Source organism: Podarcis muralis, chromosome 3 (genome assembly GCF_964188315.1).
Source record: "Podarcis muralis chromosome 3, rPodMur119.hap1.1, whole genome shotgun sequence".
NCBI classification, from domain to species: Eukaryota; Metazoa; Chordata; class Lepidosauria; order Squamata; family Lacertidae; genus Podarcis; species Podarcis muralis.
Window position 1 is genome coordinate 70372084 of NC_135657.1, and position 27469 is coordinate 70399552.

General features: G+C 38.4%; 1 protein-coding gene and 1 long non-coding RNA gene across 2 annotated transcripts in view; both read right to left on the reverse strand.

Annotated features, from left to right (window-relative positions):
- LOC144327279 (uncharacterized) overlaps positions 1 to 27469 on the reverse strand; it is a 218423-nt gene that overhangs the window by 35252 nt on the left and 155702 nt on the right. The gene's annotated exons all lie outside the window — the stretch shown is intronic.
- The window catches only part of SLC16A10 (solute carrier family 16 member 10), a 38368-nt gene that overhangs the window by 7346 nt on the left and 3553 nt on the right, over positions 1 to 27469 (reverse strand). The window contains exons 2-3 of the mRNA XM_028723194.2: positions 13327 to 13471; positions 10122 to 10554 (exon numbers count right to left, since the gene is read on the reverse strand). Coding sequence (XP_028579027.2) covers positions 10122 to 10554; positions 13327 to 13471 — 578 coding nt within the window. The remainder of the gene's footprint in view (positions 1 to 10121; positions 10555 to 13326; positions 13472 to 27469) is intronic.

Sequence of the window (27469 nt, forward strand, 5' to 3'; positions counted from 1 at the left end):
CTAAGTGTTATCAAGAAAATAATAAGGGGGAGGGAGTGACTAGATACTATTATTTCACACAATGAGAAATGGTTTAAGAAATAAAGATATGTTGTTGAAGGAAAAAATATTAAAGATGGAAGAATAATACAGAATGTATGACCATTAGCTTATGAAGAGTTCAGATGAGTCACAGCACATTTAAAGCCAACAGAATAATACAACCACATTCTCATGACCCCACCCACAAAACCAATTTATAGGTTGGTCAAGAAACATTGCACTGATATGAACTAGGTTTTAAAGTAAAACAGAGCAAATCCTTAGACAGTTGTAAACAAAAAAACAAAAACTGAATGTAAAAGCCTAAATCTTCTGATTCTACTAAGTTTGTGAAGTATGCAGCACACTGTATTTTATAATGGCATTATAAAGCAGAACTCCTAATGAAGAGAAGTGTGAAAACTATTTGTTTAGACCTTTTTATTTATGGGTATACACTTTTTGGTACTTAACCCATTAAACAAAAGCATGTTCTTTCCACTCTTTCCCCCCCACAAGGCAAAATGCCTTTATTAGAGAATTAAAGTTCCAGAGAATTAGCATCTTCCTTCACCACTGCTATTTATAAAAGAAATTATCTGGTGCAAGGTACAGAACACATAGCTGCAATTTAAGCATAGCCAGTGCTGACAAGCCTCAGTTATCTTCAGATGTGCTGTTTACTTCACCCTTTTGCATAATGATAATAAACTTCTCTACATGGAAGTGCACCCAATTTATTTTTAGTAGGAGTTTATTCCAAGAAAGTGTGGTCAGGAATGCTAAACTAAAACAGTTTAAGAATTTGTGGCTTAGGTTATAATACTGTGTCTAGATCTTTGTTTGGCCATCAAGCCAAACAATCATTGCCTCTCACAGAATTGTTGAAAGGAATAATAAGGGGAAGGGCTATATATATCACTCTAAAGTCCTTGGAAGAGGGATTAAGTAAATCAGATGTAAGGAACCTTTGACCCTCCAGATGTTGTTGAACTACAATTTCCATCAGCCCCAACAAGCATGGTCAGTAGCCAGAGATTATGGGAGCAACATCTGGAGGAACTCTGAAGGAAAAATGACAGTTTGTTACCAAATACACTCACTCCAGACCAAAGAAAGGGTACTAGTAAGGCTAATTGATCCTGGAATATGCTTTTAAATTCCAAAAGGAAGCAAATGGCACTTCAAAAAGACTTAACTTCACCCATATCATAAATCTTATACCAGAGTCACCCCACAACCAACAGAAGAAAATAACATCACAGTGTTGTTGTTGTTGTTGTTGTTGTTGTTGTTGTTGTTGCTAAGACCCACTTAAGACTACACACAGGAGTCTGAGAGGAGCTGGGAGGAGCTTGGTTATATCCTATTAACTACCCAAACTTGGATCATTGTGGTTTTGTATGTACAATGGTTTTTGACAGTATTTCTAAAGTCAGTGATTTACCGCTACTGTTAACATCTGCAAGAAATGTACACACAGAAAAGCACTAAAGACACTATTTGTTTTAACTGTTATCATGCAAATGAATCATTTATAAAGGTAACAGTACTCTATACATCTTAAATGCCACTGACTTTATACTATTAGCTGGTGTGTGCCAGTCTCTCACTTCCAGTCTCCACTGGTGATAATTTGCAGCAATTATAACTCCACTTATTTACTCTTCTAGAAGTATATACTCAGTCATTTAGAGAGTGAAAACTAACACAATTAATACTGCTCCCTTATCAACAGTAGGAAATAGAGGGCACCAGAGCTTTGCCAAATTTACCATGGACCATATAGCACGGCTGAAGAACAAAGCATTATTTATACAAATATACAAAAATAAACATTATTTTTCAATTTTCTGTAGGTTTCGTTTCATTTCAAAAAATAGATATTATTATTATTGTGTGTGTGTGTGTATGGCACCAAAATCTTTTAAATGCTTAGTGCCTCTTAATCCAGCCCAGACTACATGCTTTGCATGAAATGTCCCAGGTTGGATTGGGAAAATTTCTGTCTGAAATTGATGAGCTAATGCCAGGAAGTATATACCAGAAATAAGAAACCTCTGGCCCTCCAGATATTGTTGGACTCCCAATTCCCATCAGGTCCTGCCAGCATGGCCAATGGATGATAGGATTTATAATCCAACATCTGAAAGGCTACAAATTCCCTATACCTGGAGTAAACAATACCAAGACAGATGAACTGACTCAGTATAAGGCAGTTTCTAATGTTCTTTATAATGCTGTTTAATGAGAAAATAAGGTGGATTTTATATATATATATACTGTAATATCAAACACCAGGTACATGTCAACCTGCCCATTTCTGTTCCATTCAAAATTAGCTACCTTGGAATGCTGAACTCAAGACTTTCAAAGTGCATTAATTTAAGGAATATATACTCTTCATGCCCCTACTCATAGCTTATATTTCTGGTGAGTTCAAGAGTGTAATAAAATTGTGTACTAATAGCCACGAATAAAACTGCTGTGGTTATAAATACTACATTTAATTAAACATGCTGAGAGACTTCTATTCCACCCCTTAGCCTTTCCGCTGTCTCAAGATTCTACAATGTCACATATGGTACATGAAAATGCAGGGAGAAATATTCTAGAGCTTTAGACTGAAGAATCATAAATATGTAGATGACACACAGCTCTATTTCTCTTTCCCAGCTGCTAATCCCAGGCAGGCAAGGCCATCCCTATGATGAGGCTCAGGGGGGAGATGCTGAGGTGTGGGAAGGGGCAGAGCTGTGTGTGCCATGTGGCCTGCCCTGTACCCCCTGTGCTAGCCTGCTGCCCTCATCTGTGGTGGAAGATACTGTCCTCTTACCAGTATTGGAGTAAGATTCAACTACCAGTCAAATTGGCTTCTGCCAGTGGCGATCCTTGGGGTCTCAAATTTCAATAATGCCCTGTGCGACACCAAAATATGTGCACCCCCCCCCACAGGCTCCACACCTAGTGCGACCAAACTGGTTTCACTCCCCTAAATCCACCTTTGCCTTTGCCTCTGCATGTGCCTTGGGGAGGGCACTATCTTTTCCTTTGCCTTAGGCAGCAAAATGTATTGAGCCAGCCTGTAGGCAGGTTTCTGAAGTACTGAACTGATGGCTGGTAGCTAGATTGGACAGAATAAAGGTGAACAAGGTGGATCTTAATTCATCTAAAATTGAAGTATTGTGGGTAAGGAAAGAGACTATTCTGGATAGAGGATTGCAACTGGTCTTGGACAGTGTTGCACGCCTCCTAAAATACTTGGGAATACTCTTGGACTCAGCACAACTTGGGGAAGCTCAGGTAGCTGCTGTGGCCAGAAGTACCTTTCATCAGCTTAGGCTGATCTGACAGCTGTGACGAACTAAAGAGAATGGGCATTGCCACAGTTATCCATGCACTACTGACATCCTAAATTGGCCATTATAATATACTCTGTGTATTATAGAAAACACTATAATACATTCTATAAAACAATATGTTGGGCTACCTTTAAAGACTGTTTGGAAACCTTAACTGGTAAAAAATGTGGCCACAACTCCAGGCTAGAACCAGGTAAGCAGCATATTGAGTTGCATTGAATGTAGCACTAGTAACTCATTCTGTCAGCAGGATTCATGTATATGCAATGGAACTCCCTGCTTACTTGCAGAACCCCTAAATCTGTTTAAGGGGTTATCCCAACTCTCCAGGTGGAGAGGGAGGGAAAGTTCTGTGGTACAAATATAAATCCTTGTGTTAATGGAACAAGTGCATTGAATGCTACCCATTATACAAATATTGCATCAGTTGCACTGATTGCCAGTTGTGTTTCCAGGCCCAGTTTAAAGTGCTGGTCATGACCTTTAAAGCCCTGAACAGTTTGGGATCAGGTAACTTAAAAGGATCGACTATATCCATACAAGTTTGCCTGTACCTTAAGAGGATGTTCTGTTGAGATCCCCACAAGCAAAGTTAATTAGTTTGCCAAGCACACGGGCCAGAGATTTTTTTAGCAGTGGATGCAGAATTGTGGAATACTGTACTATCCCATTAGTACATATTTGGCCCCATCCCTGGATATTTTCAAGATCTATTTATCTAGTCTTACAAAAACTAACAATGACTGGGAATCTAATTGCCTTGCACCATGCTAGATTTCTTATTTTAATAATATAGGATTATTTTCTTGAAATGCTTTTAAATGTTATTTACCGTATTTTATTGTTGCAGGTTATGTGAACTGTCTTGGGAAGAATTTTACTCTTGAAAGGCAATACAGAAATTATTAAATATAAATGAATGACAACTTTGGAAGTGTGTGTACTCAGCCTTTTCAATAACCCTAAGGTTAATACCATTTATTGGTCCTTTGCACTAATTATGGCATTAGATAACAAAAGAGGCTCATAAAAAAACATTGTAAAAGCAGTACTATTTTAATGTTTTGTACAGAGTGACATCAAAGCTATTATATCACTCTGTGAGGCCACCGGCAACAAAGTGCAGCTCCCCCGCCCCCGGTCTAGTATGCAGCCAGGAGCAGTGAGGAATAGAGTGGTTTATATTCCAGTATTTTTTCTTTTTTTCTCTCCCCCCCCCCCCCAATTGTAAAAGTGCAGCTTATATTCAGGTGTGGCTTATATTCGGGCCAATACGGTAGCATAGTTTCAGCTTCCATTTGGGTGGAAAAGGCTCAGAAACTTCATTGCATTTGTGAAGCTCACTGCACTGTCATTAAGCTTATATACATGCTACATGTGGATTCGCATTAAGGATCACAGCCTCAACAGAATGAGTAATTTGATTATAACATAGATTCATGTGGAAAGTAATACAATGGATGATGAACTGGGTATGGCCATGGGCTATTCAGGCTGTGATCATATACAGTTAACTTGCAGTAAGTCCTACTGAACTCAGTGGGGCATACTTTTGAGCATACATGGATAGGATTGTGCTTTAAAAATTTAAGCCACAAGTTTAGAGTATATGGATAATCAGTTGATCGAACAAGTTAGTCTTTAAATACCTCAGCCTTATTTTTCAGTCAACGGAGTCATGGGGAGCACATCAGAAATATGCAAAGAAAAAAGTGTCTCAAAGTGCATACAAAAGGTGGCAATCACATACCATCAGCAATTAAAAGTGTTTCAAGCTAAACTTCTAACAGAGTTATTTATATGGAGCTCAGCTTTGGACAGGCGCTCACCTTGTATCTACAGAAGCTGTTCAATCTAAGTTCCTAAGGCATTTTTTCCCCTGTTTCATCCTGTGTTCCAAATGCTTCATTGCGCTTGGAGGCTAATTTCCCCTCTATTGCATTACAAATTTGGTGTAGGACATTCAGTTATTAGCTTCAGCTAAATTTAAACCCCACCAGTCTACTACCCTTAGTATCGAAAGATTGTCATGAGAGCGCTTGGACTAAAATTGTCAACCAAAAGCTTTACTTTTCTGGTTTATCACCACAACAGTTATTAACACTGAGTTTCAGTAAAGCAAATAATTTAATTAGATGGTGCCTATATGATATTGAGCGACAGAATGATTTGGCCATGATAAAGAAATTTTGTCCATGGTATGATTATTTCCCACCTAGTCATTTTGACACGTTGGCACCCTATTTGCAAAATTTAACAATTCCAAAATACAGATGAACTTTCACTTACACAAGATTAAATATACTCCCTTCAGCTGTACTTGAGGGTCGATTTCAAAAAAATTCACTGGAAAAACAGTTATGTCCATGTAGAGATGGCAGTATTGAATCAGTAGCTCATGTGTTTCTAACTTGCATTCTTTATAAAGATTTGAGGAATGAGGTTATTACCCCTCTACTACTATTTACACCAGGTCCCTCAACCATTGCTACTGTGTCCTTTCTTCTAGCAGATCAAGATAATCAGGTGACAGCAAAAACTGCAAAAAAATTAGCAGGGGCAATTCGAATAAGATCTATTATTTGATTATTGATGAAAACTTGCAGAATGTATCTCCAGTACATTTTATTTTATTTTATTTTATTGCTATGGCTAGTGGCTGATGGAAATAAATATTATTATTATTATTATTATTCTTGCTCTAAATCTCTGGAACAAGGAAGTAAAATGATCTATCATGAGAAGTAATATTTGATGTCAGCCAACATTTTATATGCTACTGCCTCGTTGCATTTAACATTCATGCCTCACATTCCTTTGGCTCTTCTGCCCTTTCCCTCTTCCAATATTTTATAGAAGTTTCAAGAGAAGAGTATTTCTATATGCCAACAAAAATAGCACCGATAAGTAGTCACTGATAATTATGATGAACAGTCACCAGTTTGGCCTGGTGCAAACACGGCAGAGCACTGTTAAAGAGAGTACTGTTCTGTGGAGGGAAAAATAGTTTCCTGACATTTTTAAAATGAACATCTATAATGTATCATTTTCAGATGGAAGTAAAGGGGCTAGACTGCCAGGTCAATATTGACAAGTGCAAAGAAGAGATAAGAAATGCATAGTAAGAAATGCAGTATAAAGGGGGGGAATTCACTAACCTGGGCAGTCAAATTGCAGCAGAAGTTGAGATCTGAAGGAAGATAAATGTAAAGATTAGAAAAGCAAGTACAGCACACAGGAGCCACTGAAGATCTGGTGCCTTAGAAAATGTCCAGCTAAAAATCAAAATGGCACTGTAATACACAGGTACCATATTAACTTTTGATAGGAAAAAATGTGTAGAAGGTGGCATGGATGAAGAAGAAACAGAAAGAGAGAAAGAGGGGAAAGTACACAAGAGGAGGATAGTGGGAATAAATATATTTAACAGTCATACTTGAGAATATCTAAAAAGATAATCAAAATAGTAATTCTCATTTTGAATTACAGTCACCCAGAACTTATTTTTATACAGGCATAGAAAATACTGTTTTAAAGCAGCTAGTTCTTATCGAGACAATTATGCAAAACGCTCAGTAAAAGTAAATTAGGAGTTAATTCATAAATTCATACAGAATTTGGAACCTATGCTTGCCAAGACTGGGTTGTGCCCCAGACACTTGTTTTGAAGATCACAGTAAGTTTGACACACAGTGCTCTACATTTTGGGTAAAATATCCACAAAGTCATTCTTCCTTTTAAAAAAAGATATTGCCAAGTATTATTTAAGGCTGGATCCAAAGGGCCTCTCTCGCAATTGGAAGGTATGTGTGTTTATGGGGGCAGGGGTTCTCTACTTTTCTCTGGTTCTGTTCTCCAGCAGCCCTCTAAGGCACATACCAAAGTTGCTACAGTCCTCCAATTTTAAACTTAGGCATTGGGCAGGGGCAGACACAGCAGAGGTAAATCCAAAGGCAAGTAAATTGTTTCCAAGCAATCTAAAGTTGAACTTCAGGAATTTAGTCTGAAGGGTTTGGGGGGGGGGGGTCAATAGTTCATTAATGAGAACTTGTTGAGAATCCAGACACTGAAGGTTAAGATGGGGTTAGACAAGCAGCATTAGCAATGTTTCAGGTATGAGTTTTCATCATTATACATAATGCTACTGGTGTTTTTCAATGGAGCAGCCTTATTCACAGCCCTAGCTGAACAAGCTAGCTACCTCTGTCTATTATCAGGTTGTCTTTCAGCTCCAAATTGATAGCAGATGTCCATTGTGAGCAGGCTTCCTAGTCACTGCTCTTGAGCAGGCATAGGCAAACTCCGGCCCTCCAGATGTTTGGGACTACAATTCCTATCATCCCTAGCTAACAGGACCAGTGGTCAGGGATGATGGGAATTGTAGTCCCAAACATCTGGAGGGCCGGAGTTTGCCTATGCCTGCTCAAGAGCATCACCAATGTGGAAATGTCACGGCACAGTAACAGGGTGTCTGCACACATTGCACTTGCCTTGCAGCATCCTGGAGCTGCTTCCCCTGATACCACCAATCATCAGTAGTTAGGGCACAAGGCGATCTATTCGGAACTACTATTTCTTGCCTGAGTTAGGCCTTCAGTGTACCTCATGAGCAGGCTGACCTAATTTCTATTTCCTAGTACAAATTCAATTTTAGAAAAGATACATGGATATATAAAAAGTCTTGATCAATACCCAAAGCATACCCATTTACAAAAAAAAAAAAAGGCCATGCAGGAAATATATGAGATATACAGAAGGTAGGACAAACACTGAAACCAAGAGGTCCCCTTAGGTTTATCTAGCACCCTTTTCTATCAAACGCTAGATGCAAACCTATGAAATTCACAAAACTGATGTTGCACTTATTCAGGAACAGAGATCCCTACCACAAACAATTTCAATACTTCAAAAATGAGCAAGGATATTCTCTAAAGAAGCCACAGCTGCCAGCTCAAATGATTTATCCAGTTTACAATACATTGCATTGTATTATATATCAAGTCAACACCAAAGACATAAATTTGCAAAGGAGGAAACAAAGACATTGTAAATTATTTAAGCATCAATGTAAGCAAACGTTCAAAATATCACATCACACTGTAAAATTTGAAGTAGACTTCTGCTTGGGGTTATTTCTAAGTGTACAGAACACCTGTATATGCATGCTTCCTTCTGCCAATGGGATGGAGTCTGAAAAACACACTGCAATGTGCTCTGTCGATTGAGAAATGAGTTTGGGTCTCCTGCTCCCCATGTTGGTTTTGTCACTGCTTCCTAAGATTTTAATTTTGTTCAATTTGTAGCAAACAACTTGGCCCAACACACCTTCATTTCTCCATGTTAGAACACCCAAGGGGCGGAACAGGGAAAGGGAGCAGGCTACTAGAACAAGCAGCCAGTTATTAGTAAGAAATAAACCAGACAGAATAGATGAAAAAATGGGAGGAGGGGAGGAAAATGGGGTAAGAGAAGGGGGAATGCAGTAGAACTGAGGTAACACATTGAGTTGTAGATGCATCTACATGCTGCCAGTTCTGTTGTGATGCAGAAAAGCAAGAACAACGTAAATTCTCTCACTATCTGTCCTAAGTTTTACATACAAAAACCTTACCCCATAGGCTTCACAGGCTTCTCCAATAGATTAAGTACCACAATATTGGCAATCATAATACCGAGCAACAAAAGGGATTTTGTTGCACTTACCAGAAACAAAGGAAGAGACAGAAAATACTTCAAATGTGCTTTTTGGGGATTGTAAACTCTTCAAATATAACCGATTCCAGAAAAACGATTTATATTTCTTGCTTGGGTTTTACAAAAAATGATTTTCAAATGAAATCAGAGTTAATATTTTAAGTAATGACACAGGAATATTGTGTGTGTGTGTGTGTGTGTGTGTGTGTGTGTGTGTTTGAATGACTTGTCTCATAGCCTTTGTGCTAAGGACTAGACACACAAAAGCAGATCCATCCTTCCTGCCCAAATATTGGGAGCTATCCTCCAGATTTACTCTGCAATTCTAAACCCACCTAACTGAGCACACTTCACTGAATTTAATAGGACTTTCTCACAGGCACCTTGTTCCAAAGCTGACAACCATTGTTCCCCAATTCCAATGAAACAGGAAACTATGATTAATAAGAGACTTCTTTACTTAATCATGACTTGTACAAAGGGGTTGCATACAGATGCAAAGCAACTGTGTATCACTTGGCTTATTAAATCAATATTAAAATGTCCAAATTTAATAAAACGTGTATAAAATGAAGGGGATGCATAGCCTTTTAAATAAAAAAAAATTGCTAAAGAGAAGGCTCATAACTTCTGCAAGTAGTAGAGCCTAGAGCTAAATATATAAACTGCAAAAGACGAACACAGCTACCCCTCTGGAAATTGCTGTATGATTTATCTAAAAGTTTCACAAAGCCTTGAATAAAACAATTGTTTGGTTGAAAACAACAGGAGGCATGACAGAATGTACTCAATTATAATAGATTCTGCTAAGAGCCAGACAAAGAACTACTAAGTTAAAATAACCAGGTCTTCTATACCAGAAGAATTCTATTTTAATCATACATAGATTAACTGCAGTTTATATTTACATATTCCTGTTCAAGGTTATATAGGATTTAAATATTTGTTCCTGGGATCTTCTTCATTTGGACTTAAAATGTATCTATTTCTAGTATTCCTTTAGAATAATATATCTATATGAGAGAGATAAATAAGTTTACTTACTAGGTGCACATAAGGTATGAAGTATCCAAATAAGGCAGCTGGGATCCCAATAGCCCAGATTAGATAACTCTTAATTTTAAAAATGGAAAAATTAAAAATATTTTTTGCAGGAGGAAATGTGGACTTGCTCTTTTCCCCATTTTCTTTGGCACTGGGAATGAGAGGTTTGTAAGTAAAACCAGCCAGGAATAGAACGAACACAAAAATGCACAGGATCCGGAAAGTGTTGTATAAGCCAACTGAGTCAATCAGTACAGTTAAAAGAAAGGGCAGTGTTACAGTAAACAAGCTGCTGCCAGCAGTGACAATGCCATTCACCAGTCCCAGGCGCTTCTTGAAATAATGCCCCAAAATGACCAGGGATGGCTGATAGGTAAATGAGCAACCACAGCCAAATAAGATTCCATAAGTGAAGTATAGAGGTCCAAGTGAGCTACAATAAAACAGAAAAAGTTAACAGTTATGTTCTGCATATTTCTTTTATTTTTCCTTATAAAAACACTTTATGCTACCTTCTGTCCCTAAGAAGGGATCCCAAGCTTGTTTAAAACAGTAAACACTAAATGCACATAAAAACAAGATAGCATTAAGAGTTGAAGTAAAATGATAGTTAGGAAGATTAATATATACTAAGAATCTGGCAGTATAATAGCATTTTAATTTCTGTCTAAAAGACAACAGGTATCAGTTTAACCTCCTTTGAGTTGGAGTTCTGCAACTGGGACACTACTAAGGCCCACGTCATCTCACGGTGGCAGAATGAGGAGGGAGGTCTTCAAATGTGACTTCATTTGATTTGCAGGTTTGTGGGGTAGGTTGTGATCCAGCAAACTGGCAAGCCATAGTTAAGAATAAGCACAAGTTTGTACAGGCTTGAACAACAAGACAAGCTATGGTTGATCTAAAACAGAAGCTGTGTTAATGGACTTATCTCCCTAGTTTAATACACGTAATGGAAAACTGGAAAAGTTCTCTCTGAACAATATGTATTGAAACCACAATTCTGTCTGCTTTGTTTCTGAAAAGCAAGCTACCCACATCTTATCTTCTCCTTGAAGAGCAAATAGATTATCAGAGAAATTTATTAAAAACTTCATCTGCAGCTGTTGAACTCTATTTGCTTTACTAAGTTCCTGGAGGTGGAAAAAAATACTTATGCCAAAAAATACAGATGTGACTGATGCACAACTTTAGGTGCACACAAGAACTTGGGCATGAAGACTAGATTGTTTAAAAACATTTTTTCTTCTTCTAATGACACTCCCCTCATTGAATTCTCAAGTTCTTTCACAGATTGCCTTGAATAGTCCCTCCGCTGTTGGAAATTAACATTTTAAAAATAACATAACCTCAGTTTCAAATGAAATTTGTCATGTGGCATGTAAAGGGGAATTGCTATTTTAAAAACAAAAACTAATTCAAGCTCCCTTGTGTACACGGTCGTTGCACAGTTCTCTGGATCCAGTGTGTGTGTTCTATCAAGATTAATGTACTATTATAAACATCATAAACCTGCTATTTTCCATTGTTCTATAATAGCTACAAAACATAGGAGAGGCATCAGTAAAAATAAGAAACCAATATTTATGTTTAGTTAACAAAAATAGGTATATCAATAATTAGTAAGGTTTTAAGAAACAAGAACTCTCTGTGCAGGATAAATCAATGTTATTTAAAATAATAATACATTATCTCTACTAAATATTCAAAGATAATTAAATTTGGTTGGAAAAGTATATTTCTGCATATTAATTCTACTGAAAGCTTTTAGAGCATGTTCCAGTACAACAGACTCATTCAAGGCCATCATCATTAATAAGTGAGGAAGTAGCATTAAATACTGGTTAATATTTATCAGACCTTATGACTCATTAAAACAGAGATAAAAAAGCATAGAGTTGTGTTTGGTAGAAGAAAAGCAAACAGCCACATCTAAGATGTTTCTTCACAAATCTAGTGGGGAGAAAAAAAGGGGGGGGAGCAATACACCAATATAACCAAACTGCTTATGCCTAGCATGTGGCATAAGGTAATAGAAGGCAAGACTGTTCTCCCTTCTAAAAATCTGCTCAAATAAGCAAGAAATGCTTCTTTTCAGGGATACCATAACTCCACCACTAACCTCTTCCCCATTTTGTCTTCTCCATCAGAAATCTTTCCCATATACAAGGTGCTTATCAATGGAGAGACACACTATCTGGCAATAATGAGGTGCTACAGGGTTCCATCATTGGAAAACATTAATGCCTCTTATTTTATTAAGAGCATAAGAACAGGCCTGCTGGATCAGTCCAAAGCTATTTAGTCCAGCATTCTGTTTCCCACAGTGACCAACCCAATGCCTATGGGAATGCCATATGACAGACATGAGTGCAACAGCACTCTCCCTTTCAGCTTCCCCAACTGCTGGTATCCAGGGACATACTAGCTCCAATACCAGAGATAACATTTAGCCATCGTAACTAGTAGTCATTGGTAGCCATTATGCTGGCTCTTTCCTTGGTGCACTATCTGTGCAGCCCAGTGTATGAATTATCTTGTCTTGCAAGAATGAGCAGCAGAGAAAGGGGCTGGTTCACAGCTCTATACCCAGTTAAAAATCTCATTACTGCTTTAAACATACTACAGGACCATAGGCAAAAAACCTAGACATTCTTATAAAAGATTACTGAAGTAATCTATGTGAAAATATTTTAACCCTCCAAAGTACTTTATAAATGCCAAATATCACTCTTTTATGTTAATTACTTCTGATTCACTTAGTCTATTTAGAAAATCATAAGGCCACAGAATACTTAAGTATATATTTCTTACATTTAAATTTTGTTTGACAGAACCTTGAGTAGACACTTGAACTTTACTTTCTTGCTTTCCTCCTAGACATATTGAGCTTAATACTTGATTATCATAAATGACAGTTTAATACTTGAAAGGCTGCCTTTCAAATATTTTGTAGCACATAATACTGCCTTGTCTATGTCAGAAGAGAGGTGCAGCATAACCCACCATGCCATGTGCTCACTACCTATAAAGAATGTATGGTAAGGTCTGCAAATTAAAGCCATGTAGCGGTGGTATCTTCAGGATATATGATCAGGATGCCAGGAGGTATCATATATCTTCGGTCAGCCAAAATGGTCTAAATTAAGATACACTGCTAAAGGCCATGTGCATTCAGAAAAGTCAGTGGAATGTTTATTCTTACCTTACAAATGAGCTTGACAAAAGCCCAACAAGTGCCACTGCTGCTCCAACAACAGCTACTTTCCGGCAGCCAAATAGGTTGGTAAATACACTGACTATGGGAGAACAGAAGAAGATCATTCCCATGGACAGGGAACCAACCCAAGCTGTAGAAAAGATTAAGAATAGAACAGTTAACTTAATATGGCATATTTCATTACATGACAAAATAACATATAGTGCAATTATAACTAGTTTTAAAGGAACACAGAAAGAAATCTTGTAAGTAAAACAAACTACTAATCAGCATTTTGTTTAACCGCCAGTTTGAAAAACCTCAGGAAAGTTGAACTCTGGGTACTCTTGTGCAAACTAACAGGCTAAGAAGAACCTGCTGGATCAGGCCAATGACCCAGCTACTCCAGCATGTTGTTCTCACAGTGGCCAACCAGATGCCTGTGGGAAACCCTCAAGCGGGACCAGAGCACTCTCCCCACTTGTGATTCCCCAGCAACTGGAATTATAGGCATATTAGATGAGCAGTCTTGATCAATTATGTTAAATTATAGTAAAATTTGTATTGTACAAAAACAGAAGACCATATGATAGTAGTTGCTAGTCAATGTAGACAATACTGAGCTAGATGGCCTGACCCAATATAAAGCAGCTTCCTATGCTAATTCTCATCATCCCTGACCACTGGCCACACTGACTAGGGCTGACAGGAGTTGCAATCCAGCACATCTTCATCACTTCCCTAACAATAGGAATTTCCTTCCCACTTACTGACATAATTTCAACAACCACATCAGGGACAAAAAGCACAGTATTTTATAAATCTAATGTGTACTCTGAGGCCTATAGCCATCATTTTTCCAATATTCCCTTTCACTCCCACTGTTTAATCATTCTGTTTTGTCTCTAATTAAATTAAGGTAGTAAACTCAGAGGCTTGGGTCCTAACCTTGCTCCAGCCAATGGGGAGACAACCAGTGGTATGCTGTGAAATTTTTAATAGGGCAACAGTTAGGGCCAGAGACGGCAGCTTGTGAGAGCGATTGGAGGGACGCGCGACGTCAGGCATGTGAGCATCACACCTCCCTCCCTAAGTCAGGCAGAAGCTTCATGGACTTTGGGAAGGAGGCTCCAGGCTTTAAACTCTAATTTACCGGGAACATTTAGGGGACTAGTCCAGTCCCCCTAGTCTACTGATTGCACACCACTGGAGGCAACATTTGTCAATTCCCCATGCAGCCCCTTACACTCACTGACAAACGGGTTCCAGAGGGCTTGGGGAAACTGGCAAATGTAGTCTTTTCCCTGGTTCTTTCTTCTGTAGATGGAAAGATCCCTTCTGTTAGCAGAAGGCTACATTTGGATCCTGACCAGTAAGAATATGCTGTGTGTTTGCATTATAAAGCAGCTGCATAAAACTCCACTAATCTAGATGCTGGACAGTGAGTGTGCTTGTGTTAATAGGGAATTCTAAATGATAGTTTCGAGTGCAAGGTTTGGAAGTGCAATTCCTGCAGTCCAGCTCCCTGGGGCGCTTACATCTTCACTTGCAGAACTCATACGAAACAGAAGGGGTGAGGCAGAAGATATGGTCCAGCCTTTCCCTGGGATCATTCTAGTGCCCTCAACAAGTAGTACAGGAAACTGTCTGAATTAATGCTTACAATCAATGCTTACAATGCTTACAAATGCTCAATGTTCATCAGAAAAAGACGCATTTTTTTGGCTTTATGGTGGAAACATCTTAAATATCTACTGCAAATGTTGCTCCACATACTTCCCAATCATGACCACCAGAGGGTGTAGAGAAAAATAGATTTGGGTCCTTTGGGGCCTGAATTTCAGCTGGCAGCTAACAGCAGTTGTTGGAATTGAAGGAAAATATTAGAGTGTGTGTACTCAGAAGCCTATAACCAAATTAGCATATTTCCAATTAATGCCTCATACAATTTAAAATTAGAGGACTTATTTTATGACTAGTGGATGAAGAATTGAGGGATAGCAGCTATAAAACAGAGGGGCATCGTATTGAAGGGCATGAGACATAGAATAAAAATAATGATATAAAAGGAAATAAAATATGTAGCACAAAATTAAATTTACCAGAGTATTTGAACATCATAACTTAATATACTTAAGATGGCAACCCAAAAGACCTGTTTTACACATGTTGAATCCAACAGACTAGAGTGTCCAGCAGCAGGTATATGAGGTGGCAATGATTGTGTCAAACAAAGCTTTCTCCTCTAATCTTATCCAGCAGATGCTATGGGATTTCTTAAACAGGCAGGAATCCTTAGAGGCCTAGATGCATCCTCTAACTGCCAGGAAAGTTTTCAATACATAATTTTACTCTTGTATTTGATATAACTTGATTCCACTGTTGATGTGAGCTATATACCAGAAGCATTAAGAACAACTGCTTAGGTCACTTTGACTTCTCCTCCAAGATGTGGATTTGATAACTGGGGTTGTGAAGGCCAGCATGTACAAGTTGCATCCTTACCCAAGAATTTCGTGATTGATTTATTTTTTGCCAGAATTGATAATACTTTCTTTAGAAAGGGTTGGCTTCTTAGGGGTTGAAGAAGGCAATGATTTGTCTACTCTTAAATAAACATTTTTTTAAAGATAAGGGCAGTCAAATCAATCTAGAGCCTGTTTTCAACCTCCCTTTCTCAAAATGATTTGAGCACAAGATAACACAGCAACTCCAGACATTCCTGAGTTATGTGTTTTGGCTTCAGCTTTTTCAATGTGCCAGAAACTGCTTGATACATGATCTACTAGGGAGGACCAAGGGAAATACTTCCCTCTACATTTTGTTCGACTTCTCAACAACATTTGATATGGTAGGCCAAAATATTTCTTTTAGCTCCATTACAAAATTTGGCTGGTGCTTGAAGGGCTGCATCCCAGTAAGACACAGTTTTATAACTGAGGACAGTGTTAGCAACCTGGGACTAACCAAGGTGCCTTGAGTGCTTAACATCTACAGAATGTGAAGTTACCAAGCAAGTTCAGAAGCTTTGGGGTTGACTGTCATCAGAAGATGACACCCAGGTCTATATTTGTTCAGAGAAGCAATCTCTGCCCTGAAACTGAATGCATACAAGACAAAGATTATATTAGTGGGAGCATTTCTGCCCTGGAGAGGAGCAGTTTTATCTGTGATAGGGTGCTGTTGCCTGAGCAGGTGAATGGGTTACTGTTGTATTCAGGCCTGCTTAAGACAGATACTCTCCCCCATTCCAAGTAGCTCAGAACTTGCTACACTAATCCATACTTCTGCAACTTCCAGTAGAGGAGATGTCCTTGAAAGCTTCAAGTAATGCAAATGCAGCAAGTCTTCCATCAAAGGTCATGTCCATATTTAACCTGTTCTGCTCTAGTTACATTGGTTACCAATTTGCTTCCAAGTTCAATTTTTCTTTAAAGCCCTTCACAGCTGGAACTCACAAATCTGAAAAACCAAATCTCCTATTCCCCATAAGATCTGACTAATCAGCATTGTTTGCTGCTCTGTTTTCAAAAAAGTAAGGATGACGCAACTAGAACTAGAATCTTTGCAAAAGTGTTTCCAAAGCTTTGGAAACTTCTGCCTAAGCAAATATGAAAAATAACATCCTTGCTGGGATTTTAGAGAAACTAATACATTTTCCTGCAAGATTTTGGTTGATTTTGCCTTGTTGCTATGACTACTGTGTTACTACTGATTTATTTTAAAATAGGTTTGTTTTATTCATTACTTTGACAAAAAAGTGGTTTATATCTTACTACAAAAAAGTGCCCACTAATTTTTGCCTTTGTGCTTTAGACCAAAACTTGATCAAAACTTGATGCAGTTCAGTGTACCGCATCAGGAAGAAGTAGTAAAAAGACAGTTTAGAACACCAATATAACTTGTCTGATACGGCAAAATTTTGTTTGCCACTATATTCTGAGTACAGCAGTATACTTAAATGTTTAAATAAATATTTAGCATTAGAATGTGAGTTCACATATCTATTATATCTCAGCTCCACTGGCAAAGCTTCAAGATAACAAGCAAATTTGGCAGAAGGGCAAGGAGGCCAGGGCTAACTACCTTTTTGAAATTCCCAACTCCCAAGTAAATAAAGTCAAATACAAATATAGATATCTAGGTAAGCAGCCAGCAGCATACCCTCCAACATTTCTCCTATAAAAATAGGGACGTCCTAAGGAAAAGCAGGACATTCCTGGATCAAATCAGAAACCAGAACGGCTTCTGTAAATCCAGGATGGTCCCTAGAAAACAGGGGCACTTGTAGGGGCAAGCAGCAGCATTGTGGAGGCTCTCCACTTTATTATTATATCACATGGATTACTATTTGTGTAGTCACAACAGCATACAATTTAGCACCCAGATACAACTTGTGGCCAGAACTGTAATTTCTTAGAAAGACAGGATACATAACAAAATCTAGATTTCTAGAATAGCAAAATAGACGAAGTTGAATCTAGAGATTATAGTGTTGTGGAGAAAGATGGTGGAATTTATTAAGCAGAGGTTGAGCTATGTTACGTAGATATCAAAATCTGATATACAGCTATTGCATTATGGCCTGTTAAATAAGGATTACAAAAAAGAGGAAGGATAATCTAGGAGCATGGGTAGGCAAACTAAGGCCCAGGGGCCAGATTAGGCCCAATTGCCTTCTAAATCCGGCCCGTGGATGGTTCAGGAATCAGTTGTTTTTACATGAGTAGAATGTGCCCTTTTATTTAAAATGCATCTCTGGCTTATTTGTGGGGCATAGGAATTTGTTCATTTCCCCCAAAAAAATATAGTCTGGCCCCCCACAAGGTCTGAGGGACAGTGGATCAGCCCTGTTGAAAAAGTTTGCTGACCCCTGATCTAGAGTCTGTCCTGGATTTCACTTCCCCTAAAACCATTACCTCAATTTACTCCATTGTGGTAAAGCATAATGGGGTGAAATACTAAACAGATGTTTGTCTGCAGAATGACTGATAATAACAATAGTTGCTCAATCTGTACTTTCCACATTATTTTTAATAGTACATTCAAGCCCTAGTCATGGTTTAACTGTTAAGCATAGTTACAAATTGTCAATAAATACCTAAGAAGTTTATAAAAATTATTTAAAGTAAAAGCAGCCACCAGAAATTAACAGCAGATTAAATCATATTCTTGTTGCAGACATTTACTGGAAGTAATTTATGTCATCTTATTGAGGTCTGCTAAACATCATCTCCCTCACATTAGCCAAGACACAATGAAATGCCTGAGGCAAGCTCCAGCTGCTTTCTTGCTTCAAGTGGAGGGAGGAACAGCAGAGTGCAGGAAGCTGTGCCACAAATGACCATGTTTCCTTAAGCTCTTTTCAGACTTTGGGTCAAAGAATAGCCAAAAAACAACATAACAACAACAACCTGGCTGCAATGTACCTAAAAAGGTGCCTAAAAAGAAACAAGCTGCTTCACTTAAAAACTTAGCACTGTAACAGGTCAGCAGAGCCATAGGCCTGTTGCTTGCTAATCAGACAGGAAGGACTTGACTGGGAGCAGAGGTGAAGGGTCTCCCCTTCTGAGATAGCTTGGTTTGGTGGAGTGTGAATGGCTTTGATACATATCCTCTGAAGTTTGATTCATATCCATTTTACTTCTTCTGATATCAGAAACTGTTGCTAAACCACCTGAATTACATCTAGCCTATCTACTCCAGGACATTGACTCTTATAGAACATTACAGGTTGCCAGATTCCTGAATTCAGTTCTTTCATATAAAAGACTTCATGGAATGCTGCATGACTATTAAAAATCTAGTAAACTCTATCCACCATCTTTATATTCAAGGCCACAATATGGTACATCTAGAGATTGTATGTAACGTGAAGGAGATTATGCGTTGAAATATTTTAGTTGGTATTCTAGAATGTAAAATGCTATTTTATTTATTGATTGGTTTTACCTTGTGGACTTATAGCCGAATAAAGTATTATCTATCTAATCTATCTATCTTCTTCTGATATCAGAACCCTTACCCATTTATTTTTTAAAAAAAGGTATAAACCCTTGGGCATGGTAATCCATTTTCCAGTCCCCAACTTATAATTTATTTTACTCAGCTGAAAATACTCTGGGTTAAAAGACATAATCTGCCATTTAGGCAGAAACAAAGCAAGCCCCTTTGAGGCTGTGATTTCCTTGCTTAGTGCCACCTGCCATTTCACATTTCAGTACCGTGACTAAATTAATGGCGATCCATTAATTTGGACAAACTGAAGGGATGGGACCTGACAATATGCTGAGCTACCTGGACTCAGCTTGAAGGCATCCATACTAGGGATAGCCTATGCTTGGTATTGCTTCCTCACCAGGACTAGCCCAGGTGCTATTGCTGCCATCTGAAAGGAGGATGCTTCTTGTCTAGGATACAGGATTGTAGGCAGGGGAAATAGGCAGGGAGTGAATCTCCTCTTAATGTCAAGTCTGCCAGCCAAAGAGAATACATTTCCTGTGCAAGAACTGTGTGTGTGTTTCTGCTTGCCAGAAGCCAATGTGGGAAATTGCCAGAAGCCAATGTGTGAAATTGCCAGGACTCCAACACCTGCAAACTCTCAACCTGCATGTGCTAAGGGACATTACTGTAGATTATGTCCTGCTAGTCGCTTTGCTAGGCACGGAGCTGGGCTGCCAAGAACAAGAGGTTGTCCTTTCCCAGGCTGTTGCCCAAGCAGGTGTGGAGAAAGAAAGGTGGTACAGAATGCCATCTCTTACTTCTCTGAAGCACCTTGATGACCACTGAAGGAGGGAACAGAGCACTAAACCTGAGGGGCTGAAATAACTCCTTGAAACTCTGGGCAGCTGATCCCTGCTTAACAGGGAGGAAGCTGTGTGCTACATGTGGGGAGCTATGAGGGGGTCTTCTCACTACTCCATGTGGTTGTCCCGCCCACCACTTCCAAAAGAAGGCTGTATGGATCTATGATCCACAGAGCATTGGGCATTACCACTACAGTGGAACCTCAGGTTGTGGACGTAATCCTTGATGGAGGCATGTCCGCAACCCACAGCGTTCGTAACCTGCAGCATAAGTGTATTATTCGTAACCTGCAGAATAATACACTCATCTGCTCTAACAGTACAATCCAGACTACAGCTCTGCTGCAGCTCTCCTGTACTGCATGTTCCATACAAAAGACCATCACAGAAATGTGTTTGTAATCTGAGTGAATAAAGCAAGTCACAGAGGAAAGACAAACAACTTCAGGGTCAACACAGTCCTTTGATTTCTATTTCTCACCACTTGGAAGTAACAGATGACAAGTTATATACAGTACTTGTTTCTTTATAACTATCCCTCTTTAGTCAGTGACATTAAAAGTTTTTTAACACAATGTTTCAAACTTCGTATATGAAATGCATGCAAACAACTGCTGTTAGAAGAAGCAGATTGACCATTTATGTAGCTACAAGTGTACAGTATCACATTTGTATTACATTAGAAACACATACAGTTCAATATAAACCATTTTATATTTACTAAGTTGGAACAAGTATGGATGTTTACAGTTTCTATTACATTGTACTTAGCCCTGTCTAACCCTTTAGCAGGAATTATTTTGATAAATTAATTTTATAATGAGAATTACAGTGATATGATTTATAGGTTGTTTTGTAGCTTGCCAGAATAGCTGTTGGAATTCTTTTATTTCTTCATTACACATAATTAGCAACCTTGCAATTTTCTACCTTGTAATTTTCAATGAAAAGGTTAACAATTATGCCTAATGCGCTCTAGGTTTTTAAGAAGACAGATACACATTCAGAAAGCTGACTACTGCTTTTCAAAAACAGGTGAATTCAGCTAGAACAGAACAGTACATTTTGTTTCAGAAGAACAGGGGTGCCCAGAGGCAAATTTCAAGTCTATTCCCTTTTAACTTGTTTTTCTTTTTCTTTTATTATTTCAGAAATGTATACACTGCTTGATTGTAAAAAACAAAACAAAACTCAAAAGCGATTTACAAATAGATAAAACACTAAAATCAATTTAAAAATACAACAGTATTTTAAAGCATACAAAAGTTAAAATACTAAAACAAATTAAAATTACCTCAACTTTCTATGCATCTGAGTAGGCTTGTGTGAACAAGAATGTGCCTCCAGCCATTAGTCCTAGAAAGTTTAATGCCAATTTATTTATTTATTAAATTTATATCCCACTTTGGGCTCCTCTTGGAAGAAGGGCAAGATAAAATTTAATAAATAAATAAATGCAATAATCAAACATTACCTAGCTCCCATACAAAGCACCTGAAAATAGTAGTGAAACTGACAAGCTTCATCATCACCTCTAGGGCAGGTCTGGAGAAGCACCTTCACCACAGAGTTGAGCTACGGTAGGTTTAACTCTAACCCAGTAGCACTTTTACAGTTGATCTTTGATGTCTCACACATTCATTCATGTTTTTGCAAGATATTGCAAATAACTACATTATATTGCATCATCCTCCAAGGAACTCATGGTTCTTCATGCCTCCATTTTACCCTCACAACAACCTTGTGAGGTAGGCCAGGGCTCACTGGAGGCTGGTTTATTAGAATGAATTAGGCACTGCCCACCACCCTCAGGTCTGCCCTGAGGTAGCCCCGCCTGCCTGCTTTCTTTCTTACAACCAGCTCAAGGGGTGACAGTGCCTGTCAGCTTTCTTCTCCTTAGTCTGTGTTGCCCTTGTAGCAGGGAGGAAGATGAGGGGGAAATGAGAACAAAATGAGAATTATTTGGCTCTCCTGTCATAGGTTCTGGCTCCACCAATGGTTGGTCTCCCTGCTTTCCATCCTGGGCCTCCCTAGTCCTACACGAACACTCTTAGAGTCAGATTCATGTACCTAGGACAATCCAGCACAAAGACTCTGGCTAGTGCAACAGGGCTTTCCCCCATTTCCTCCCCCCCCCCCCAATGCCTCTGCTCTGGAGGGTTGGGAGAATCCCCAGAACAGCACACAGAGGCAAGGGCGAAAGGGAGATGGTTCCATCAGTGTAAGCATTTCTGCTTTTGCTGATGGAACAATCTCCTAGTGCCACGTTGAATTCTACCCTTAATCATCATTCTGGCTTCCTGTGTCACAGTCAACGGTATTTAATTTTCATTCATGAATAGCAAATGCAATAGGTTTTTTTTGACATCTAGCTACCAATGATTTTTACAACAACAGAAATTTAACTGAAATAAATAGAGGGGATGGGGTCTGCAATATCTATCTATCAAGATTGGAAAATGAATGTGCCACATCCTTAACAAACACAAATCATTTTATGGTATCCTTTTAAAACAGATAAATTTATGTGGAGAACTAGTTGTCATTGAGGGAAGAATTAAGGAGAAAACCAAGGTGATAAGCATAACAAAGGCCCTAACCTTGAATGGGAGGTCAAAGGCCTTTCAAATAATTTATATACAGTTATGCCATTGCCTCCCTATAGCATAATTTATTAAGCCCCAATACATTCAACTTCTGCATAAAATATAGTAAAAAATATTTTTGTACAACAAGAACATGTGGTTTGTTTGTTTTTTAAATGCAGGAGAAGCTCTGCAATAAGTGTGAAGGAGAGTGACTGCTTTAGTCTCTTGGCACCAAATTTAGAAACTCGGAATTATGAAATGCAAGGCCTTGACAATTAAATATAATGAGGAACACAAATGCTCCTCATTTAGTCATTATTTAATGTACCCATTACTTACACAATGCAATTTTTAAAATAATTTGAGCCACTTGTATGTAAAAACTCATGCTGGGTAAATCATAAAACAGAAATATCCCAAGAATCCTTCACTTTCAATACAAGATAGGATACTGCTAACATCTAACACTTACTGTGATTACCATGATTATTTCATACATATGCTTTTTTAAAAAGTTTAAACATACTTGGAAAGTGAGTGCTTCTGTGCATCCTTTTTACAGAGATGAAAGGGATTGCATAGGATCAGGGCTCAAGATTAGTCATACTCAGAACAGACCAATTGATATCAATGGACTTATTTGGTCTACTCCAAGTATGACTGTTGTAATCCAATCTTAAATAGCTAAGAACTCACTTAACTCACTAGTTAATGACACTTTCAATCAAGGTTACCTGAACTCTCCACTACCCTTTTGTTTGTCAAATATTCTCTCATGGTTAAAAATGGCACTGTGTCCCCATTTAAGGGTTCAGTATCCAAGTTCCTGGCTAAAAGGAAATAAGGCCAAACTGTTCTTTGCACCACAGCATTTCCTGAAAAAGTTTCATACTGGGCTCATTAAGACCAGCTCTGCATGGGTAATTAACTGGAAAAGGCCTGTTTGCTACATATCCTTATTATCTCAATAGCTGCAATGATGAACAGCCAGAAGCATCCAGGAGTCAGCATGGACCACTGGTACCAAATCATATGGGAAACAGTCTTACTAGAAAAGCTAACCAACAGACTAAAACTGAGTATACTAAGTTATAACTATATACTAAGTTAGTATACTTGCATTAAGCATCAATCCAAGATGGTGTGTATAAATGTTCACATTGCTTTTGTGATCCGAACATCTGAGTGCAGCATTATCTAAGATGGATAAAAGAACCCTGAATAACAGTAGAATAAAGGCTTGCTTACGGCAGTATATTTGAAAGTGTCATTGACTGCTGTGAAGTACAGAGGCATGAATAGGTAGGAAATGCTTGATTTTAATAGAAAAAACAAATCTCACCCCAATTACTCCACTAATGTAATGTGTAGTTTGGCTCTGAAATAGACAGAGGAGGAAGGTCAGCTTGAAAGTCTAAAGTGAAGTGGTGATACTGAGTCAAACCCTATATAGTGGTACCTCAGTTTACGAACTTAATCCATTCCGGAAGTCCGTTCTTAAACTGAAACCATTCTTAAACCGAGGCACGCTTTCCCTAATGAGGCCTCCCGCTGCCGGTGCCCTTCCACCATTCACTTTTGCGAAGTTCATAAACCAAATCGTTCTTAAACAAGACTGTTCTTAAACCAAGGTACCACTGTATGCATCTACACAAAAGTGAGTCCCATGGTACTCCATGGTATGTAGGTATAGCATTGAGGTCTTAAACAGAAATAAATCTTATCTCTGAGAGGAAGAGGACATAAAAGCTCTTGACATTCTGATGGCTAGTTACAGAAACAGCAAAATGCACTGCTCAGGGGACTAATTAGTAGTTAAATTGGCATTCATGTTTCCTGTCCATGGCTCTGTAAGAAAATTGCTAGAATAAAATGCGGAGTTTGGAGCAAACACACAGAAATTTTATGTAATTATTTTAGAAATGATTGTGAGGTTCTTTGAGAAAGGCATATTGAGTTTGAACCAGTAAACTAGTTTTAGACTTTGACTTGCTTATATTGCAATTTCTATAAATTGTGATAAGTAATATCTGTAACCTTTGAATAACAACTTAAGGTTTGATCATAGTGCAAAGATCACAATCTTTTTGTCATATGAACAGGGAAGCTTCTCAGCAAAAGTGTTTTTCATAGTTTTATTGGATGGTAGGCTAAATAACTGGAACATTCTACTGAATTTTTTATATATATTTTTTGTATTTTATTTTTTTCTAGCATACTTCCCTGGTTAAGTAATTGAAAGTTCCAGTTGTGCACTCAAATTCCTGAGAATTCCAGGATTTGTACATTTTAAACTGATGGGAGTGGGGTCAGAATAAGAAATCCAACAAAGGGATATGTTCTCTATAGATTGCAGTGACACCTTCCTTTTAATGTAAAATAGCATCTTAGGGAGATTTTTGCTGAAGAATCGTAGTTCCAATCCTAATGCCTCTTTCATTGTAGCACTATTTAAATTAAATAAATTAAACCAACGCCAACATGCAGTTCTCAGTTTTAAGCTTGTGGGCAGAATGTGTCTGAGATTTGTTGTAGCTTCACTAATGTATCCCCTGATTAAATGAAATGCAGCCACAATCCTAATTATGGAGCTTTTGTGGACTAGATTCAACTTCATCAGATGTATAAATTTCACAAAAGCTTATTCTACCACATGGAAGGCTAATCTGTGGTCCAGATCCAGCCCTGCAAGCCAGAAATGTGGTTTGCCAGTCCTGAGCTTTCTCTCCTAATCTTCACACTGCTGTACTAAGTTAGGAAAGTGGGTGATACAATCCCTCTACCCACTCAAAACACCACCTTTTACATTCCAGAAGGGCTCATAGTCAATGTGACCTCCAGGCTGAAAAATGTCAGCCATTCCTGCTCTACAATTTAAGTTAATAGACTTAATAGATTTCAGTGGGTCTAATTCTGTGTATGCCTTAGCTAGATCTACAACTTCCTATCTTTAAATGTATCATAAACCTACTATTTTGCAGCAACAAACTGTTACCCCTCTGTATATACATTGACTTTGCACACTCTAGAAACAATGCAATACCTATGGGCTCTTCAAAAGCCCACTGATTCCCAACAGCTGCAGATACTCAACTATGCCATATGTTCTGGTAGCAAGTTTTTTATATGCTCTTTACAGAGAAAAGGCAAGGTAAAGCAGAGAAGATAAATCAAGGGAATGTAAAAGACCTTTCAGGTCAAGCAGTCAGTATTTTGTTTCCAAAAAGAAGCCTCAGGACTTCAGTACAGAATGAAGGAGATGTGCACACTAGAAGCCTCAAGTGAATACTTTAGATGTCCTGACAAAAGTCCATCCCACACTTGCTTTGCAATAGTAGAAGCTACCAGTTCTCTGTGTGACACTAGGTGAGGCAGGTATATTGACAAGCCACTAGCAGGTCTAATCTTCTACCAAGAGACTAATCTCTTCTGTTCTTGTTTCACAAAGTCTATAGTCACTCCATCAGTGCTATGGCAGGATCAGTATATCCTGACAATAGCTCAGCTGAAATATGTGCTGCTCTCAAAATGACAGGAGCACCACAAGTCCAGGAATAAAATGTTTGGTTTAATGCGAACATCTAGTGTCTTGCCTAGCAATTTAACATAGTGCTGTACCAATGTTGTAAATTTTATCTTCTATAAGCAACGATTTTATTATTTTCAAGCTACACATCTGATCGCAATATATTTTTCTTACATCCCCCCCAGAAAGCTTTAAAATGGAGGTTCTAAAATATGATCCGAGATCCAGAAAGGCCTGTGCATGCACAGAAACCGGCCAAGTCTCCCTACATGCAGCAGCCTTTCATGCATCACTGAGTGCTAGTCTACAGGAGTCCAACCTTTGAGTGGTGCAAGTGCCACCACTGGCCATTCCCATGTGCACGCATGCAGTGCTCTGGAACCCAGAGTGGCTCAATAGCCATATTATTATTTTTTCAAAACAAGCATGGGAGGCACATAGCACTCTAATAATTAGACTTTTCTGAATACTTGGCAATTTTTGACAATTCTGTAAACTTTTAGAACTTTCATAAGAATGAAACACACCTCCAGCCCAAGTCAGAGCAATTATCCAAAGATTACTGCTTATTAATTCACTTATCCTCTTCAGTGAGCAAAAATAATGGGGATTAGGTTGCCTTCACCTTTTGTGAAGTTCATGCTCAGTTTCAACCAGATGCTTGCAGTCATGATAATTAATTATAACAGGAAGACATGCTAATTGGATTAAGAGATACATGTACTTATTTTCTTTCCAGCTGGAAGTAGTTGTTTCTCTCAGAGATCGTTAGAATAGACAAATTAATTACCAGGGATTGAAACAAAATGTCTTCCTTCTATTCTCCCCTGGCAGCTTATCCAACTATCAAAGCATTTATCAAAGCTGTAAGGAAAATATATAGGGTTATATCCAAAATGGGAGCTAGTGTAGTGGAAAGCATTTTTGCTTGCACAAGCTGGGTTATATGTGCTTTTTATTCACCCTTCTAGCTACTTATTATGTTCCTCCAAAACGTTGCACCCAATGTCTGGGTACTTTCTGGAACTTCATGGGATGTGGTTCAGAGGGCTGCAGTAGGTAAGAGAAGATTAAAATGTTGGGTGTCCTATTTTGTTTAAACAGAAGTGCTTTATGCTAAGGAAAAGTCACTACTGGATGCAATTCATAAGAGCTAAACTTTAAACAGAAGATATTTCAATCTTTTATTCAGTTTAAGGCAGAGTTGAGATGAACGGAGTGTGGGTTGA